The sequence below is a fragment of the Hydra vulgaris genome, chromosome 06, assembly GCF_038396675.1.
Source record: "Hydra vulgaris chromosome 06, alternate assembly HydraT2T_AEP".
Taxonomy (NCBI): Eukaryota; Metazoa; Cnidaria; class Hydrozoa; order Anthoathecata; family Hydridae; genus Hydra; species Hydra vulgaris.
This window is the reverse complement of record NC_088925.1, coordinates 12,966,641-12,990,000: the sequence shown is the minus strand read 5'-3', so window position 1 is coordinate 12,990,000 and position 23,360 is coordinate 12,966,641. Positions and strand designations below refer to the sequence as shown.

Here is a 23,360-nt window from a genome sequence, read left to right as displayed (position 1 = left end):
ATTAATGTATTGTTCTCAAATTTAACAGTGCCTATAATATGGCCAATTCGGTTATTCCTCCTCTCTAGCATCAGATTCTGTTACTGTCAGTTATTATTAAAGTCTTGTTTTCCAGCCTGCTGGAAAGTGGCATCTGTTATGCCTATTTTCAAAAATTCTGGAGAGCAATCTCACTCGTTTAACTACCGTCCCATTAGTCCAATAATAGCAATGTTCTTAAATCTTTAATTAGCAAACACTTAATATCTTATCTTGAATATAATAACTTATTTTCTGATCATCGGTATGGATTTCGATCTTTTTGTTCTACTACTGATTTGTTACTGGTAATAACTGATAGGTTTTATTGTGCATTAGATCAATGTTATCGCAACCGCTCTCAACATTTCTAAAGCATTCGATAAAGTTTGGCATGCTGGTCTTCTCCATAAGCTGACTGTTTATGTTGTATCAGGTAACATTAAGACTATTAAATCCTTTCTTATCAATCGTAGTATAAAAGTTGTCCTCAATGGACAGCACTCTTCTTCATTTTCTATAACTTCAGGGGTTACTCAAAGTTCTATCCTTAGCCCTATACTTTTTTATTTTACATTACCGACCTCCCAGAAATTCTCACATCTAAGGTAGTATTGTTCGCTGATAATATAACCATTTATTCCAGCCTTGACTATAAGCCAACACTCTCTGATTGCTTGGAGGAGACGTTTGAGTTTGAATTGGTTCTCACTTCTGTTACAGCATGGGGTACTCAGTGACTGGTGAACTGTAACTTAGATAGAACTCATTTTTTTCAGCTAATCGTGATTGCAATAATCTAGATCGGTTCCACCGTTACTTACGGGACATTTTAATTTTCTTAATGCCAACCTTTTAGTTATATATTTTTATCTTAAAAGATTAGATGTTCATATAGGTATGTATCATCCCGAAATCATTTAATTGTTCCAATGTATATTTAAAATTTTTTAAAATATGAATTGTTTTGGGACAATATTTCATTATATAGTGTGTTACTTACGGGACTGAAAAAAACATTACGTTACGTAAATAATTTGCTTGAAGTATTCAAATTTCATTTGAATACTTCAAGCAAATTATTTAATAAACGAGCTTCTCAAAATAAATCTAGTAGTTTTTACTCTATATAAAATTAATTAAAAGAAACTTTTATCTATTTATATAAGCATTAAAAATCAAATTAGTTAGCGTTACTTATGGGGGCAGTAATAAACGTTACTTACGGAACGTAGCTTACTAATAACCATAACAAACAAATTTTTTAATATGAAAAGTTAAAAAACTACCAAATAATTTCTATGCATCAGCAATACATTACACAGACATATATGTTCATAGACATATATTTTTAAATTTTACATCTGTATATTACATATATTATTATTAATAAACATGTTATATATGTCTAAACATGCAATATATATTTATGAAAGAACTTTGTTTGTTTAATATTCAATATAAACATCAAGAAAGATAGTTTGTCATCTTTTTTGTTTTTTGTAGCATATACTTCATCACTTCAATTTTGGGATAAGCTGTAGTTTTCTAAAAAAAAGACTAAAAATGAGTAAAATTAAAGTCTAAAGCCTATTTTATTGTCTACTTTATGTGCATCCTAATTTTATACATTTTATAAAAATTCAAAAAACTAATTAACAAAATACATAAAAACCTGCATTTCCATTAATTTTGCTATTTTTGTCTTTTCTTGCAACTTTGATTTTTGGAGTTGTTGTTTCTGACTCAAAGGAATATCGTTTTGTTTGTAGGCAATCATCAAGAAAGGAAAAGTAATTAAAAGTGGAAATCCATTTTACATAATTTGATTTCTGAAATATCTCTTGTAGATTTAGTTCGCTGCTTTGATAAATATGGTCATATAAAATTAAAGAATTTTGAAATTCGGGTTAGTATTTGAAACTACGTGATAAAAATCTCCAGCATTGTTAATAATAGTGTAATGTAGTAAATTTAATAGTCTATAATTAACTCTAAGCCAACATAAAAGGCTTTATTCTTCATATAATAATATGTTAACTAAAATATACAAACAGGTTAGTACACACATAATTAAACTCAACAAGGATAATAAAAACTATAAGAATCAGCACATTCTACCATACTAAATGAACAAAATAAGTAAATAAATTCAAAGAGTTCAAATATAGTAATTTAAATATTTAGGAGGATTCCGGGATCTTCCTGAACAACGAGGGACTGATTCTTTAATAGAAATTCTATTAGGATTTGTTGGAGAGAGAGTAGAAAAGTTTTGAGATCTTTTCGGATGGAAAGACTCAAGTGGAGGGATTATATCAGGTTCATTGGAGTTATATTTGTAGTTATTATTTCCGTCATTATCACTGATTATATCAGCCATGGGTGCGAGATGTCTTGTAACAAAATTGGTCTCACGTCCATCAGGCATTCTTATATGAGAATATTTACTATTAGCCTCTAAAAGCTCAATCTCTTCAACCAGAGAAAGCTCTACCCTCCATCTCAGAATCTTGTCTTTCTTAATTTTTCCAAAATTAAGAATGACAAGATTCTTGTTGTTGTCAAACATGAAAGAGACAGAGCGCTGGTTGGTAACTAGAGTAAAATGCCGACCAACAAGGTAGTGTTTTTATTTTCGAAGTGATTCGACAATAGCATAAGCTTCCTTCTCAACAAACGAATTTTTTTTTTCAGTAGGTGAAAGTTTGCGAGAAAAGAATGCAACTGGTCTTCTAGCCTGATTAAGGGAAGCAGCTATGGCAAAATCGGAGACATCTGTTTCGAAACAGATGTCTCCAATTTTTCCATAGCTGCTTTCCTGGTGGATCCACCTCACATGGTATACTTTCATCAATAGTTTGTAGAGCTGATTGAGAGATTAATTATTTCATTTCATTGAAACATTTAATAGCTTCAGTTGACAGTGGGAAGGTAGAAGTTAGAAATAAAGGATGAATTTTGTCAGAAAATGTTTGATATATTGGGAGTAGTATGAGAATGCACCAAGGACTCGACTGAGAGAAGCACTATCAGTGGGAGTAAGCTTATTTCAGTTAATGGCTTTAAACGGTCTGGATCAGGAGAAAGTTTTTTAGTTTTTTGCTTAATGAATGCTTTGTCCTCTGAGCTGTATTGTCTAGAAGGTGAAGCAATCGGTCTACATTCTGGAGATATAATTGGTCTACATTCTGGAGATATAAAAGGGAAAAGAGTGCTAGCTTTCATTGTAAAACTATTTAGAGAACAGATTTTTAAAGAATCTTTTTTACCACCAAAATTTATATAAAGACTTTTGTGCAACTGTAGGAAAACTCTACCTGGTATGATTTGTTTGCAAGAGTTGGTTATAACCAAAAAGTTAATATTAGAGTACTTCATACCAAATAAAGTGAAGTTAGTTGAAACTTTACCTATAACATGACTAGATAAGGAAGGATCAGCCATAGAGACTCTTTTATTCGAAGGGAGTATATTAAGTTTTAAAGAGTTACATAATGATTTGGTTATAAATGTTTCAGAGCTTCCAGTGTCAAAAATAGCTCTTACCTTGGCCCCAGCAATAAATATATAAACAATAGAGTTGAGTGAGTTGATAGAAGAGCAAGTAATCAAGGCTAAACTTGGTGCATGGAAGTTAGCAGCACCAGACGTGACAAAGTTCTTTGATGATTTGCATACTTTTTTGAAATGTCCTTTCTTCCCACAATTGTTACATTCTACATCTCTGGCAGGACATGATTACGAGGGTTTTCTAAGTCCTAAGAGGAGTTTCTACTAAGTCCAATAGGCTTAGTAGAAACTGAAGCAAGCTCAGTAAAACATTCAGAATGTTTATTAATTGTAGCAACATTACTATACTCTGTATGTGAATACACTTTGTTATTTATTTGAGCGTATTCCAATAAACGAGCTTGATTATAGGCCTCACTAAGTTTAAGAGTAGAGCTTCTAGTAGTCGTTGGCAAATATGATGAGAGATTAGACCACTAATAAATGAATCGCGAATCTATTCTTCACAATGTTCTGAAGCAGAAACTTGTTTAAAGTTGCAACCTTTATTGAGTGTACATAAGACCTGCAAAAACTCATCAATAGATGCTCCTAATGATTGTTTACGTGGAGCTAACTGATGTCTGGAAAGTAATTCATTATTAGGTTTTACAAATAAGTTTTCCAGAATTTCTATAGCGCCATCAAATGATTCAATGTCAGCAATATAGTCGAACACGGAAGGAGATAAATAGTTAATGGGACATTTAATTTATCTTCTGTTTGTATGGTTTTAATGAAGTTTGTAAAATTTCTGAACCAGTGTGATGATTCTTTAGAAGCTGATGCAGAACTAGGATTGCTGTCAAATCGTTCCGGTCTTAGATATTTATCCATTAAATTATGAAGAATAAATTGTAATGTAGTAAATTTAATAGTCTATAATTAACTCTAAGCCAACATAGAAGACTTTATTCTTCATATAATAATTTGTTAACTAAAATATACAAACAGGAAAGTATACACATAATTAAACTCAACAAGGATAATAATAACTATAAGAATCAGCACAAATAACCTTTCTGGTTAAAACCTGATTAGAAGCAATTCTTTTAACAACTGCTCCTAAGCCATCCATAGGTCCCTTTCCATGACTAGTTGCACTCTAGTTCCATTTGATGGCAATCCCATATATTTTTTTGAGCTTTTGAGTACCTGCAATAATAAATCTGTTCTTAAATTGTCCAAACTCTTAACTCAAAAACATCATTCGGTAGGCTTTGAATTAATTTATCAAAACATACTAATGATGTTTCTTTGTCATGACCCAGCGGGCACAACAATGTTGATACAACGTTAAATGACGTTTTTTTGGTTGGATTAACGTTGGAATGACGTTGGAAATGGAAAGGATGGACGACGTCAGATTTTCCAACATTAGCTAACGTTATATAACGTTACAAAGCACCAATTTCTGGCCACTTTTCAATGAACTTTATTGTCTTAAATATTGAGTTGGTGGCTTTCCAAATTTTTGAAAATGAAAATTTAATCTAACTTTTAAGTTTGGAACCTCAGTCCTTTACATAAGATCAACGCTACGTTATTTTATTTGAGATTTAAAATTATACTAACTTTGTTTATATTGTGGAAAATATTCCGAAAGTGAAAACAAAAATGCGAAAAAACGTCACGCTGATTTATCTTGTTTAATAACAATAATAAAATTTAACTCAATTGCAATGGTTTATTCTAGTAATAAAAACATTTTAAACAATAAAAACTTTGATTTAAAATAAAAATTACTTCGTTTGGTTGTGTTTAAGTTGTCACTTTTTTAGTTTTTGTTACCCATAAATAATGACCTAATCATGGCCACATGTCAACCTATTCTTGGCCATGAATAAGGTCTTAATTGTAATATAAATTTTGTTATAAAAAAACAAAGTTAGTTAAAATAAAATGTTTTAATTATAAAGTTGAGTCAAATTTTTATTATCTACATTATTTATTCTATTTTATTATTTTCATGCTAAAATATATATATATATATATATATATATATATATATATATATATATATATATATATATATATATATATATATATATATATATATATATATATATATGTATATATATATATATATATATATATATATATATATATATATATATATATATATATATATATATATATATATATATGTATATATGTATATATATATATATATATATATTTATATGTATATATATATATATATATATATATATATATATATATATATATATATATATATATATATATATATATATATATATATATATATATATATATATATATATATATATATATATTGATGTTTATTATTGTATCAAATTGAGATACAAATTCTCTTGTTTGTTTGAGAGTGATCAATATAATGTAAAAGTAATTTTTACAAAATAGATCAATATATATATAAAGTTTAACTAAATAAAAAAATACAACTTTATGATGGTATATATGAAGTTTAACTAAATAAAAAAATACAACTTTATGATGGTCTAAATAAAAAAATACAACTTTATGATGGTCATCATAAAGTTGTATTTTTTTATTTAGTTAAACTTTATATATATATATATATATATATATATATATATATATATATGTATATATATATATATATATATATATATATATATATATATATATATATATATATATATATATATATACATTGCATGTTAAATATAGTTTATATATGTTTTCTTGTTTGTTTTTAAAATTAAGTTTTTTAAAATAAGTCTCGTAAGAGAAAACGTTTTCTGTTTTGAAACATTTTATTCTTTTTGGTTTTATAAGTAAATTTTTTTAGGTTGAATTATGCATCCCACTCAAATAAAAAAAATGTGCAAAAATAAAAAAAGTAAAACAAAACACTGTAACTTTAACCCGAGGAAAGGAGTAAAAGTTTTAAAATGGACAAAAAGCCAAATGGACGAAGCAGTGGCTGCAGTCAAAGAAAAAAGAATGACTCAACGTACTGCATCTAAAACTTACAAGGTTCCTCGTTGCACTTTGCAAAATCGTCTTAATGGAAAAACTGAAATGGGTGCACGTCCAGGTTGTTCTACAAAACTTGGAAGTGAAGATGAGCTTAAGCTTGTTGAATATGCATCTAAAAGAGCATCTATGGGTATTGGTTTTGGAAGGCGTCAGTTTATGAAATATGCTGGGGATATAGCAAGAAAGCGGGGTATTCCATTCAAGAATGGTCTGCCATCTAAAAAATGGTGGTCTCTACTTAAAAAAAGACATTCAACTCTTCGACTAAGAGTTCCTGAGAGTACAGCTGCTATTCGCCATCAGTGTTTGGACAAGGAAAAGGTTTCTATTTATTTTAACGCGCTGAAGCAAGTTATGGATGAGATGGGTCTTTATTGCAAACCCCATTGTGTGTGGAATATGGATGAAACTGGTTTGCAATTGCAGCATACACCAGACAAGGTTGTTACTAAGTCATGTTCAAGATTCATACAAAGTCGGACAAGTGGAAATTGTGAAACAATAACAATAATTGCCACAATTAGTGCCTCAGGCACTCACATACCTCCTCACATTATTGTGAAAGGTAAAACCAGAAAAGCTTTAAATGGCTTTGAAGTTCTTTCAGCTCCTGAAAGAAGTACTTGGAGTGTTTCTGATTCTGGGTGGACTAAACAAGGTATTGCATTACTTTGGTTTTCGGAATCTTTTTTAACAAATATAGGACCTGAGAGACCTCAAATATTAATTTTGGATGGTCATAGTTCTCATAATTTCATAGAATTGATTGAATCAGCTATCAAGAATAACATCATTATAGCTGAACTTCCAGCACACACATCACATTGGCTTCAACCTTGTGATCGGAGTGTATTTGGACCACTCAAACAACACTATAATGTTGCTTGCCAAGATATGATGAATATGTATCCAGGCGTTATAGTGTCACATAGGAATTTTTGTGCTTTGTTTAGAATAGCATGGGTAAAAGCCTTATCGGAAAAGAACATTAAATCAGGGTTTAATGCCTGTGGTATATTTCCATTCAATCCCAATAAAATTCCACCAGAGGCTTATCTGCCAAACAACCTTTATGAACCATCACAATTAACTGAGGCTAAATATGAAAAAAGTATAAGATTTGACGAAGATAAGAAGCATATTATTAATCCATTTTTGGAAAAATCTGGAAAAACTTCTGAAATTATATTACAACCACATCAAACAAACTTTGCAGTAAGTAATGTACAAATAGATTTTGCTATTGAATCCAATTGTGTAGAGAAAAAAGTGAATAGTTCTAGTCTTGTTTTACCAACTTATTCCATTGATGATCTGGAATCTGTTTTAACAGACCAACAACGCCAATGTTTTGCTTTTTGTTTTGATAAAGGATTTGACATTAAGAGTGATGAAACTTTTATGAGTTGGAAAAGTTTGAAAATGTTATCTCCTGATGTATTAACTGCTCTTCCAAAAAATACAATAGCACTTGACCATGTTTCAACACCGCTTGTTAATAATAAGTCTAATGATACAACATATACTCTTCTCACCAATGCATCTACATCTTATGGTTTAAATAATCTGTTAAACACTGAGGACGATGACAATGATATATTACCATACCCAAAAAAGATTTTGCCAACTACTAAAAAATTTTCAAAAAATGGCCTGCAACCAACATATTTCATATTGACATCTAAGGAAGCCTGCGATGCTAAGATTCTGGAGATAGAAACTAAAAGAGAAAAAAATAAAGAAAAAGAGAATCGGTCCAGAAAGAGATTTGAAGCACTTCAACAAAAGTTGAAGGAAAAAGAAGAGTGTAAATTATTGAAATCTCAGATTGCTGAGAAAAAACTGATTGCAAAGACTAAAGTTCCATTATCTGACAAAGCAAATAATATGAATAATAAAACAAAACCAAATAAAAAAAATTTAATCCAATCTAAACAAAAAAAAAATACAGACGATACAAGCAACTCTTGCAAACAATGTTGAAAAATGTTAATGTAACTTAATGATCCAAAAACGATGGACGAATCGGTATCCTGATAAAAGTGTTGTAATTGTTTGCTTTATTTTTTAAATATATATTTAATTATTTTGCTGTTAAATATTTTTATTGAAATTTTAATTTTTTTATTTTGAAAAAAAACAGCAATTCAATGTTGAGTTATTTGCAAAGTATCACTATATTATGTTTATGTTTTTTGTTGCCTAATTTAATATACTTCTTTTACTAAACCTCATAAGGACCATTTTGAATTGGTATATTTTTGAGATTGTTGTTGAAATTTTACAATTTCAACAACAATCTCAATTTAAAACATTTTAAAACTGAAAATCTTATCAAACGCTGGCTTTTTTCTTAAACTGCTACTTTATGACATGACAAAAAACATTAGTATTAATTACATAAGTATAGCAAGTTTATGTTTTTATTCATTTAAGACATTTGCTAAGTTTTGTGAAGCGATTTAAAATTTATTTTTGTTTAGCTGTTAAAAAAAGGATTTTATTATTATTTTCGCATTTTGCTTTTATTCTATATTTCCTGAATATACACAAGTAAAAATTTGTGCAGAACATATTTTTTAAACTCGAGACAATAAATTTGTTGTGTTTTTAAAATCATTGTCACTACTTTTACTTCGTAAAACTTAATGGCCAGGAATAAGTTCGCAATGGCCATGTTTCGGATCTCCGGCCAGGATTTGGTGTTTTTTAAGCCTTATTGTATTTGTGCTGAAACTTGTTAATTTATTGACAAAAATTACCAAACTTGTCATAAATTGTATCTCAAGAAGTTTATTAAGAGTTTAGAAATATTTTTTCATGATCCTATGCCGTTCGCGGTAATATATAACGAAGTTTAAAATTAAGTGGCCAGGAATAGGTGGTTTTACCCTATGTTATAATGTTCCTCGATATTTTTCCAACATTAGTTAATGTTGTATTAACATCGAGCAACGTTAGTATAACAACATTCTAACGTGGCTTTTTAGAATGGTTTAACATTGGGTTAATGTTGGAAATGGAAAGGATGGACGACGTCAGTTTTGTTAACGTTAGCTAACGTTGTGATTTTGACTCTAAAACGAAATATTATAATTTTTATCTTGACGTTCCTCGTCATAAAATTCGGCTAAAAATGCATAGCTTGGTTAATATAAATTTAATTATCTATAATATCTTTAATTATATTTATTATTAATTAAAATTAATACTTGTAATATTGATAACAAATAATTATATTAAAATTTATGATTTTAAACTTTGGCCATGTTGCAAAATAACAATAAAAATAGGATATATATATATATATATATATATATATATATATATATATATATATATATATATATATATATATATAAATGTAAATTATGTTAGTGTATTTTACAAATAGAGTGCTCAATGTTCTTAAAGAACAGAGCAATAATAAATTAGTAAAAAACACTTACCTAACTTTTTTCTTCAACTTGAAGTTTCACCATTTCTGGATCATCAGAAAGAGTAACTAAATCTCAAAAAAAATTCAATATATAGAAAAAAATATTTTACTGGAAGTTATAAATCATTATTAAAAAATTTTAATTACTATATTTTTTTGGTTAACGGGATGCAGCAGAAAGTAATTATTAAATAAATTTCTTTGGAATGGGGATAGTTTAATTTGGTCATTTGTTTTTATAATTTTTTAAGAGGTATTTATTTTCGTGCCTACATTTAGAAATTAATTCAGATTTTTCATTTAATAAATTTTCCTAATTTAAATGAGTAATTATTTCAAGTTTTTCTTGCAAACATAGCATACATTTTTTGGTAAAAAAAAGTAATCTAATTTCTTTTTAAAATGTAAACATTTATTCGCGTGTTTCGAATAATGTAATTAGTTTTACCAAAATGAATTAAAATTATATAAGGATTTCCTCATTTGTCGCAAAATGCAACTCAAGAGGAAACACATGTTGACAAAAAATATTTTAATTAACCAAACGTAATTGCGACGAAAAAAAGTCCGCTTCATGCAACGTTAACAAAACGTTATGATTCCGATTTAAAAAAATTTTTAGTATAACCGAAGTTGTTATTAACGTTGTAATTCAATGAAAAGAAACGTTCGTGTAACTAACGTTACCACAATGTTACGATTCCGATAAAAAATAACGTTAGTGTAACAAATGTTACCATAATGTTGTAATTCAAATAAGAAATAACGTTAGTGTAACTAACGTTACCACAATGTTGTAATTCGGATGAAAAAAAACGTTAGTGTAACCAACGTTAATACAACGTTGTATTTCCGATGATAATTGGAGTTAGTGTTGCTGATGTTATTACAACGTTATTACAACGTTATAACACAAACGTTACAAAACCACCGTTAGTACAATGTTGAAATTCTGATGAAAAATAACGTTAGTGAATATAACGTTATTACAACGTTAAATATAGTTGGTCGACGTCGCTCAACATAACCTATCCTAAATCCAACGTTTGTTCGACGTTGGGTGCCCACTGGGGAGTAGTACAATCACTAACAATCGCATAACAGTTTTTCGTATTTTGAAACCAAGTCACAGAAGTAAAGATAGTTACCTGCTGTTGATTCCAGTGTGCATTTTGAACCTCATCTTGAGAAAAACATTTGTAATTTTCTGCGTAATTCATTTGTATCACTGCTATTCCAATTACCTCTTTTGTGCTATTTTTGTCAGATTCTAAACTTTTGTGCTGTTGTCTTTTAATAAAACTCTGAGTTAAAAAACTAGTAATTAAAGTTTATTTTCTGAAAATAGCTCACTTGAGTATGGAATCGCCCTTATATATACACATATTAACAACTTTCCTCGATATTCCAGAGTAATGCTTTTTAGCTTTTTTTGATTTAATTGGTGATTGAATTTTAAAAGGTGATGTTAAATACATTATTGGAAATGCATCTCCGTAAAAATACAAACTGGTTTTAACTGGAATATGAACGAATTCACATTTTTGATTTTTTGTTCTTTTAGCCATAATAATCATAAACTTACTTGCTGAAAGAAGTAACAATTATTAGAAGTATTAATTATTATGTAGTAATAATTATTCTATATACAGTGGTGGATTGAGGTTTAGCGTCGCGAAGGAGAAAGGGGGAGGGCAGGGAAATGAGTAGGGGTGACACATTAACATTAATTTTTTTTCGAAAACCGCACTTGTGATAAATACATTTTTATCAATGCTTTTATGTGCCCTTTATTATAACTATTAAGTACGTCTAAGACACTAAACAATCTAAAGTTTGAGTTTTCTAAGTTTACTTTGGTTAACAATGATCGTTAAAAAAAAGAAACATTAAATAATATTCCAATGGTTTGGTTATATAAAAATATATTTACACTATGTTTATTACTGAGAGGATACATTAATAAAGAAACTTACTTTTCTGCTAGATTTTACAAATTTTTTGCAAGATTTCATTTCCAGCGGGTACAAAACTTTCGTTAGACGTCTTTAGAACATCATACCGACTTGTGACATCTATAAGGCGTTGCATAGACGTCTTAAGGACGTCTGTGCCCGCTGGGCGGAAGCATTAATTTATTGATAATTATAAGTCAATGCTATCGGTAAGGTCACATTTGATTAAAAATAATGTCAATCCGTGAGATATTGTTTTGTCACGTTGATCACAGATAATTTTTGATAATCTTTAGTTTATTGAAACTTCTCTCATTATTAGCAGATGCAAAAAGGTTTTATAGAGTATAGACAAGTTAGAAAAACATGATGTCATGTATTTCTCTATTAAGAAGGGATATACGTCTTTCATTTGCAGTTCAGTCATTATTGCTGGAGATATCGATGCACACATATCTTTAAAAATAGGGTTAGCGCAAGTAGGTTTTAAGTGGGGAGGGGGTACTATACAGGTTTTTGCCAAAAACTTTTTTAACACATAAAAACAAATTTAAATTGCTCACCAATGTTAAAATCAGTTTATTTGTAATCGTTTTATTTTTTTGCTTTACTAAAAAAAGTCGTTTACCATTTGCAAAGTGTCTGTTTACAGACTGCACAGTGTCTTCGTTTTATTTTCGACCATAAATGCGTGCAAATTTGTAAAGCTGGTTTGTAAATGATAGTTTGTTGCTACCAAGTTTTCTATTTCTGTTTAAAATAAACGCAGAATTTAGTATTGAGAAATTTATATTTTAGGGGGCGCCAGTTCACCGGCTAATAGAGCGCGGAGGGGAGGGGGAAGGGGGGCGGGATAGCAGCTTGTTGTATATATTATCATATGCAACCATAGATATATAAATTACTGGATACGGCATAGGCAGAAAAAAATTAAGCCGGGGAAATTTTACCATGATGACGTAGAGTGAGGCAGAAATAACAAATTTAGTTAAGAACAGCGTTTATGTTATTCACATCTTTACATTTTATATTTCAATTTCAAGTTATATTTTGCGCTCATCGAATTTAAAATTATTTTGGAGGCATTTAAAGTTCATAAATAATTTTTAAATATAAGTTAACTTTAGTTAAACTGAATAAACTTGTCCAAGATTTCAATAAGATTAAATTCAAAAACAAAAAAAATCTATTCCATAACTCTGCAATGCAAGTAATAATTTTATTAAATTAGTGTGCCACGAAGTAACTTAGTATGTAATTCTTATATTGCAAATTTATATGGAGTTTATAGAAGATTAACTTTGAGTATAAAAATATACATCTACATATATGTATAATATACATATATGTTTGTGTACTATATGCTTAAAGACTTGATATTAGTATTAAGATGTGCTTTTGGATGTACAGATAAATCTGTTGAAGGGATCTGAAGATGTTCTCATAGGTAGGAATATAGTTCATAAATAAACTGTGTATATATATATATATGTGTATATATATATATATATATATATATATATATATATATATATATATATATATATATATATATATATATATATATGTATATTAAATATATATTGTACTATTAATAATAGTATTAATGTATTCTTATTATATACTGTTTATGTATAAGAACAGAATGTTTAAATTGTATTATATTTCAAACATTTTGTTTTTATAAATATAATATAATTTTCTGTGCAGACTTTAGAAGCACAGTATGTATAACAAATCTTAGCTATTCATTTTTAAATAGATATCCTTTGATAAAAGAGCGACAAAGCAAAATGATTTTTTTGCTTCTTCAACAAGTTATATATTTTTTTTTAAATTGAAAAATATCTGGTTCCAAATATATTTGAGACCTGATGCTATAACAACAATTTTTACTTGCCTAAAATGTGGTAAAATATTACATTTTTGGTATTTAAAACCAGCCATAAAATATTCAAAAACCTAAAATAAATTGCACTAAAAGAACCCTTAAAAAAATGTAAATAAGAAAAAGTATAGGTGTAATTTTGAAAAAAACATAATACTGAAAAAAAGATTTATCTAGGAGATTGCATAGGTTTAAACAATCTGCTAACTGTCATCAAGAAGTTTGTATTGAATTCCTAAAAAAATTACAAAGAAAGCTTTTCAGATATTTAATGCAAAAAAAATTTTGCTTTGAAATGTGATTGACAATTTGCAAGTTACAGCTTGTAAATTCTCAATCACATTTCTTAAAAAAAGTCTTAACTCTGATATTAAAGATTTAATTCTAAAAAGAATGAAATGCAAAACCAAATTTAAATATTATTTTCATAAATATAAAAAAATTTTGATTTTATTGTTTGTTTCATCAACTTTTGCATTAACATTAGCATTTTTATTCATCAAAAATGTATAATTATTCTAATCATCTACTTGCCCAAATCAACTTCGTTTTACCTGAGGCATCTTATCAAATACACTCACTATTCCTAATCTCTATCTCAGATGTTTTCCTAGCATTACACTGTAAAACGTACTCATTCCAAACAACATGTTCATATAAACAGGCCCAAAATTCATAGATACAATTAAATTAAGATAAGAAAAAGTTATTTATAACAACATATTTCTAAAAACATAACGGAACACGCAATACTTTATATATATATATATATATATATATATATATATATATATATATATATATATATATATATATATATATATATAATATATATATATATATATATATATATATATATATATATATATATACATACATGCATACATACATATATACATATAGTATTTACATGTATACACTTACACACGTATATATGTATGAAGGTGTGTATATATATATATATATATATATATATATATATATATATATATATATATATATATATATATATATATATATATATATATATATATATATATACATATGTATATATATATATATATATATATATATATATATATATATATATATATATATATATACATATGTATGTATGTATGTATGTATGTATGTATGTATGTATGTATGTATGTATGTATGTATGTATGTATGTATGTATGTATGTATGTATGTATGTATGTATGTATGTATGTATGTATGTATGTATGTATGTATGTATGTATGCATGCATGTGTGTATGTATGTATTTATATAATATAGATACATACATACATTTGTATATAAAATTTGTATAAACTCAATCCTTGTTATGACCGGCTTTACACATTTTATTTAAATAAAATGAATTACCTGTAACTAAAAAATTTAAATTCTTCGTCAATGTAAGTAATTTATATATCTATGTATGCAAGCTGTATACATAATGATAATACTTATAACTATAGTGCATATAAACTGAATATAAAATGAGCGACTTGATTCAACCATATAAAATAAATTAAGTAGAAACTAAATATAAAACGAATTATTTTACTAATAACCGTATTAATTAAACTAAAAAAAAAAATATTACGAAAATTTGTATTAAAGTATACAAAAGTTAAAAAATTAGAAATGAATAATCACTTAAAAGAAAATTAGTTAGTACGCTACTGTTTTTATGTTGCTGTTATATAAGGTGTTGAAGAAACAAATATGGAAGTGGAGGTTATATTGGTAGAGTTTATAAGTTGTTGTTAAGTGATGCTGTTGAGAATGTTATAATTTAATGATGGCTCATTTATTGCTAATGTCTCATTTATTACAAATAGATCATTTATTGCCGATCGTTCATTTACTTGCTTTGTTGTTGTTGTTTATGGATCAACTACTATAGGAATATCTGTTATCAAAGATGGTAGATAACCAAGATCAGAAAATATATTTCTGTCTAATGAAAGTATGCCTGTACATCTAAATTCACTTTGAGCTATTTCATAGATTGCAACTTTCGAAAGCGCACTGGATACAAAACCAAAAATCTCATATTCTGAAATTTTGGATTCATTCTCATCGATTTTGCTGATGCTTTACAAAAATTCACCATTACAAGTATTTTGAAAACGTCCAAATTTGGGACACAACTTTATTTGAGATTTCAGGCTTTTAATTCTATCATATGTATGACATGGTATCTTATTTTATATATATATATATATATATATATATATATATATATATATATATATATATACATATATATATATATATATATATATATATATATATATATATATATATATATATATATATATATATGTATATATATATGTATATATATATATATATATATATATGTATATATATATGTATATATATATATATATGTATATATATATGTATATATATATATATATATATATATATATATATACATATATATATATATATATATATATATATATATATATATATATATATATATATATGTATATATATATATATATATGTATATATATATATATATGTATATATATATATATATATATATATATATATATATATATATATATATATATATATATATATATATAAAATAAGATACCATGTCATACATATGATAGAATTAAAAGCCTGAAATCTCAAATAAAGTTGTGTCCCAAATTTGGACGTTTTCAAAATACTTGTAATGGTGAACTTTTGTAAAGCATCAGCAAAATCGATGAGAATGAATCCAAAATTTCAGAATATGAGATTTTTGGTTTTGTATCCAGTGCGCTTTCGAAAGTTGCAATCTATGAAATAGCTCAAAGTGAATTTAAATGTACAGGCATACTTTCATTAGACAGAAATATATTTTCTGATCTTGGTTATCTACCATCTTTGATAACAGATATTCCTATAGTAGTTGATCCATAAACAACAACAACAAAGCAAGTAAATGAACGATCGGCAATAAATGATCTATTTGTAATAAATGAGACATTAGCAATAAATGAGCCATCATTAAATTATAACATTCTCATATATATATATATATATAATATATATATATATATATATATATATATATATATATATATATATATATATATATATGTAACCAAATATGTCAGTATATAGTATATATGTAACTAAATAAAGATGAGCATAAATTGTAAAACAACTTTAAATGTATATATTTTTAAATAAATTCAAACGACAAATAAGGAGGTTTCACAATATATTGCAAACAAAGAGAGCAACCATACACAATATTAAAAAATAAGTTTTATATAATGCAATAATAATAATTTGTTACGTAATACAATAAATTATTATTTGGTTCTAGTCAATAACCAAACGGTACCATGTAATATAAATAATGAAAAAAACGCATTAATCGCATAGTTTTAATTTATCAATGGGAAAAGCTGTCCAATGCTTCATACCTCATTGTAAATTACTGTTTTTAAATCCATTCATAAAAGTGTAAAATAAAATTATTTTTTTTACAAATATTGTAGATAAAATTTTTACGATGAATAAATAAAAAGTTATATGTATACAAAAAGACTTTTTTTTAAGTATAAACATTTATCTATTGAATTATATAAATAGTATAAATATATAAACATATAGAAACAAAAAAACCATTATTGTGTACCTTAATAATATACAAAACATAATAGAAAAAATGTTAGTAAAAAGGCATGTTTCGAAAATAGAGGGTAGCCCAGAACACAAAGACTAACCATGATTTTAACTCTTTTTACCTGTGTAACACAAATATAATATATAATTAATTAGCATTGGACTGTTCTCAACACATTTAAAAAAACAATCGCCTTTAAATTGTTTCTGATATTTAAGGAATGGGAATGAAAATGTCATCATCTAGAAATATAAATATTAGCTTTTTATTATTGAAAATAAACACTTTAAAAACAACTTTTTATTGGAATTAGATAAAATGGTATTGGAATTAAATACACAAATGGTTTGTGTATTATATCAAACGTATTAATATTTATATAAAAAAGTTGCTCATTTTTAATATGTAAAACGGATTAAGTTGATAAGTGAATTTTAGTAATAAACAACTTTTTTTTAAATAAACATTGTAAATGAAAACGTATCTTTAATCAATAAAAACTTTAGTTTACAAAAGTTTTTAAATAAAACCCTTGTTGTTCCAAAAAATAATTTAAAATAAACCTCCTATTCAATTAAATACTACGGACCTTATCTGTGGCAAAAATTTCCAGATATTGTCAATAAAAACCAGACTACATAAGAGCAATTTAAGAACGAATCTTTTTATTGCATACATTAGAGCAATTTAAGAACGAATCTTTAATGAAAATTACTTTGTATTTACATGTTTCATACATGACTCATGTGCAGAGTAAACATTCTAGCAAAATAAACTAAAAACACACACACCAATTTAATAGGTCTTAGTAAATACTTTTAAAAAATGTTAATTTTTTTAATAGCAAAATAAACTACAAACACACACACCAATTTAATAGGTCTTAGTAAATACTTTTAAAAAATGTTAACTTTTTTTAATAGCAAAATAAACTACAAACACACACACCAATTTAATAGGTCTTAGTAAATACTTTTAAAAAATGTTAACTTTTTTTAATAGCAAAATAAACTACAAACACACACACCAATTTAATAGGTCTTAGTAAATACCTTTAAAAAATGTTAATTTTTTTAAAAAAGATTCCTAGGGCTGCATTATTTTTCGAATTAAGGCTTCAAGTAAATTTCTAATATATAAAACAAATTTACTTTAAGCATAAAAAAGAAAAAAAGAGGAACGATGTGGAAAACGTTTTTTTCTTTCCTGAAAAAAAAGGAGAAACGTTTTACACATTACTCAATTTCCCAACTTAAAATTATGCATAAGATTATAATTAATTTTAACAAAATTTTCATTTGGAACCAAAAATAATAAAAAACAATATGTATCATCAGGTACCGGCGAATAATGTTTCCATTAACCGAATAATAATTCGAAATAATTCTAATAATAAAATATTTTTTGTCGAAATAATTATAATAACAAATTATTCGTCTTCTGTCTATTGTACTCAAATATTACTACTCGTTTTAATTCGGTAAATGGACTTAATGTATACACATATCTATTTAATAATAATAACAATGATAAATAATTATGATAAAAAATGATAAGTAACGATAATGATAATAATAGTTAAGTAATAAGTAAATAACTTATATAGTTAAGGGAATAAGGAAATGAGTGTAAATGATGATGTCACTCAAACAGTAATCTGATGCAGTGACACAAAACTTTAAAAATTATAACACTTGAAAAAAAAACATAATATTATTTGTGTATAAATGTTACACTATGCAGAATTATTTATAACGAAATCAAAAAAAAAAAGACATAAAACTATAAATAAATAATAGTGTAAATAAAAAAAAATAGTAATAATAAAAAGTAAAAATAAAAAATGAATAGAAAGAATTGTAATAATAATTAGGAAGTGATTGATGTCACTAAAACAAAAATATGATTAAGAGGGACCAAATCGGTGTCCACCTAATCATATTTTACTTATTTCATATTTATAATAAAATAATAAAAAAACAAAAACTAATATATCTCACTTTATTACATAATCTAGAATATTCATTGTTTTCTCTTGTAATCTTGCGGCCTTTACTATTTGTTTGTTAATCGATAATAATGATTAACCAGAGCAGTAAAGGCCGTTAATCATTACTATCGATTAACGAAAAATTTAAAAAAAAAATTTTTCTTATAAGAAACCTATTGTAAAATATATAGAATGACTTTATTTCTATAGCATTTATTTTCTTGAGATAAATTTAAAACCTGCGAAAACCTTACATTTTCTCAATACTGCATTTTATTGCAGAAAATGAAGTATTTATTGTAAAACACACATTCCATTATTAAAACTAATTTTTAAAGTTTTGTTTTAGTTATTATAACTTATTATTTTCAAATTTTTTCTTGATCATAACTCCCCCCCCCCCTTTTTTTTTTCAATCAAAGAAACCCCACCCCCCCCCCCCCCCCCCCCAATATTAAAATTGTGGTTACGGTTCTGTTAACTCAGTTAGAATTTTACAAATGGCCTATAACGTTCCAAGAGATTTAATTCTATAATAATCGTTACAAAAAAGTTTGAACGAGATTCTTGAACTTTGATCAAATTTTAACGAATAGTAGAACTTTTCGAATATCAAATATTCGTTACGGTATTTGAATATCAAATATTCGTTACGATACTTGAATATCAAATATTCGTAAGATATTACGAATATTTGATATTCGTTAAACTTCAGTAACGATGTTGACCAAATAGTTCTCATAAAATCTCGGTCAATAAATCTGTGTGCGAAAGGAAAAGGGAGATAAGTCATGAAATGTCACTTTACAGCAGAAGCAATAAGAATTGGTGCAGTTGCAACTTTTTTGAAAAGTACAGTTTCAAACCTTGCATAATGAATCGAGTGCTCATTTTTTGAGGAGATATTTAAACTTTAAACTTTTTTCCTTGATACTAAATAATATTATTAATCGAATTCCGTGAATAACTTATTTTCGACACTTTTTGACTCAACTCCCTTTTCCTTTTGCACACAGAAATAAACTATTCGTTATTCGTTCCGATTCGCTTCGATAATAATAAATTTTTGTTACACAACGAAGCCAAATTCACGGCACAATTACTGCAAATATCTGCTCTTTTTGTTCTGGATTTTTGACTGGACTTCTGACTGGATTAATAAATTATAAAACAACTCAACAATCAATAACACTACGCCTAATTACTCGCTTTATAAAGTTTTGAAAAAATATGATTTAGTTATATAAAACATTCAAATTATTTAACTGAACTTGTCGTTTATAGTTAGGCTTGTAAAGGGCAATTGTCTCGCATAATACACTGCTCGTTGTACCATGTAAAACCGGCTGGACACTGGCAACCTGGTGCACATTTTGTTTGATAGCACAAATTATTGCAGCTGCTCTGACATGGTGATGCGCATATGGAATACTCTCTTCCACCACTGCAAGTAGAATCTAAAAAAGAAAATATTTTTAACAGCTTTAATAAGGATTCACAAAGTTAACTTCAACAATCATTGACGTGTTCATCTTGACCTGTTACTGTAAAACATTGTACCAACTTCATTTTGATTATTCATAAAGGCAACATAGCACTGATTTAAAACTTAAATTCAGGAGATTCTCTGCAAAATAAAACAAGTAATGGGACAAGTTGAACACACCTAGGGTTTAAATATCTTTCCCCAAAATATATTTGGGAAATATATTTTGGGGAAAATTATATCAAAATAATATTAAAACATCTTTCCCCAAAATATATTTCCCAAAACCACTAAAAGAGTAACTAATAACATACATACCACATTTGTCCTTATGTATCCATTTAAAATTTGGTATCAATTTTAAACAGCTATCGTAGTAGCTTCTAACAGCACCACATTCACATTGTTTTTTTTTAAAAGGACAATAACAAACGTCACTAATACAATCTTGAAAATAAATTGCTGAAGATATTTGCAACTTACATTTTTTTATGCTTTTGTCAAAAAAAATTTCATTGCAAATTTTATGAGCTTGGATTAATTTGTTTCCAACACAGTCTGTTAACCGATGAGCATTCTCCACGACTCGTGGTTTTCTAGTGCATGCTTTAGAGGTATGCCAATAATCCCCAAACCTTTCCACAGTATCTAATAAAACACCATTTGGCAATAAAAAATCATCTGAAGGATCTTCATTAAAGTTCCCACATAAACCACAAACATTATTTTTATACATGAACGGTAATTCAACTTGAATATAATCATCACCGTCCCATTTTAGAGTTATTCCATCTTTTGTATATACGTGTAAGTATCTTTCAGATTTTCGAATATCAACATAAGGCAAATTTGCGTATGGAGTTCCTATATACTTACCATTTATTTTAACTTTATAGTTCTGAAGTAAAGAAATCGTAACTCCAAAATAAACAAATGAAACAGATTTTATCCATGAATATCTTTTAGTGTGTCTGTCGTAATTGTGAGTTATAATAGCAAAAGATTTTGCTGAAGTACAGTCTTTTACAAAAATGTTACTGCAAAATCCTTGATATGAAAATTTTTTACCATCAAACGTTTGATAGTGAGGATCACCGTAACCAATACAAGCTTCCGTAACTAAAAAAAGTTAGATTATAACCCGATTAGATGATAAAACAAAGTTAACCACATATAAAAATATATAAATACAAAGATGTAACCACCAGGCAAAGGATATAGAAGGTGGAGAGGAGGAGGAAGGGGGGGGGGGGGGGAGGGGACTTCCGTGTTGAAAATTACATTTGCTGTTTTGATTTAAAAAAATCTGAAGATTGCTCTGATCTATCGCCTAACAGTTTTTTTCACTATTATTAGTAATCTTAGATTCTTTAGAGTCTAATAACTAACTTTTATTATTTCATTTTGAGCTTTCTCTCTGCCAATAAATATGAATTTTATTAACAAACTTCTATCATCTCATTTTGAGTTTAACAGCTTTCTCTCTGACAATCAATAGAGATTTTGATCCTGTCGTTCTACTTTTGACTTGTTAACCATAATTACAGTAAGGTTCTTTTATGCATTAGATGGGAGCACTAAGAGAAAGACTATTCCTTCTGAAATATTAAAAGCTTTCAATAAATATTATACTCACTATTAACTCCAACTTTTATCTCTTTTTCATAGTTGTGAGAAATACTGTTGTAATACATATTTGAGCTGACTCTTCATATGAAGCACTCTTTCTGTAATTTTAAAAACATTGTGTCACGAAATGAATTTTAATTCGAACCTCTTTTGCCGAGAAAAACCTTATAATAGTACAATAATGTAGGACTACATTAGATTTGGTTTTGAAATCTTTCATTATCGTTGAATCATCAAAGTTGATTTGAAAAGAAAATTTTCGATTTTATTGCTCTGAACAAGAGAGTTACATTTTCTATTGAAAACATTTGAAACTTGTTTTAACATATTTATTCTATAAATAAGCAGTGTACTTACAACTTAGAAACAACAACAAACAAAAAAGCATTTAATTTCTTCACATTTAATGTCACACCAGGTACAAGGGTGAGTACTTGAGTGAGGCTGCAAACCACAAGTAATGTTTGCAACACTTCATGTCCTACGAGAACACAAAAGGCAATCTCTCAAGGCTCAATTTGTTTAAGATCTGCTTAACATTCTCATAATTTTCAGAGAGGTTTTCTGTGATAGCCACCAGAAGTTGATAATTCACTTCTGAGTCGGGGAAGAAGGATTTAGTTTTAAGTCAAGAACCCCTAGAGACTTTTCTTCAGAAACCCTCTTCTCCATCAATTCCCACCTTGATAAGTTCATTTGACCAAAGACCTCTGATCTGCACTAAAGTTATTCTTAGAGCTTCAACATCTCTGCAATACACCAATAGACGTTTGGATTC

The 23,360-nt window shown here is 27.3% G+C and overlaps 1 protein-coding gene across 2 annotated transcripts in view; it reads right to left on the bottom strand.

The window, feature by feature from the left end:
- Positions 1-20,642: 20,642 nt before the first annotated feature.
- The window catches only part of LOC105849617 (kielin/chordin-like protein), a 55,109-nt gene continuing 52,391 nt past the window's right edge, over positions 20,643-23,360 (bottom strand). For both annotated transcript variants that reach the window (XM_065799247.1, XM_065799248.1), the window contains 2 exons: positions 21,272-22,072; positions 20,643-20,924 (listed from right to left, as the gene is read on the bottom strand). In XM_065799247.1, coding sequence (XP_065655319.1) covers positions 20,752-20,924; positions 21,272-22,072 — 974 coding nt within the window. In that variant the 3' untranslated portion in view covers positions 20,643-20,751. The remainder of the gene's footprint in view (positions 20,925-21,271; positions 22,073-23,360) is intronic.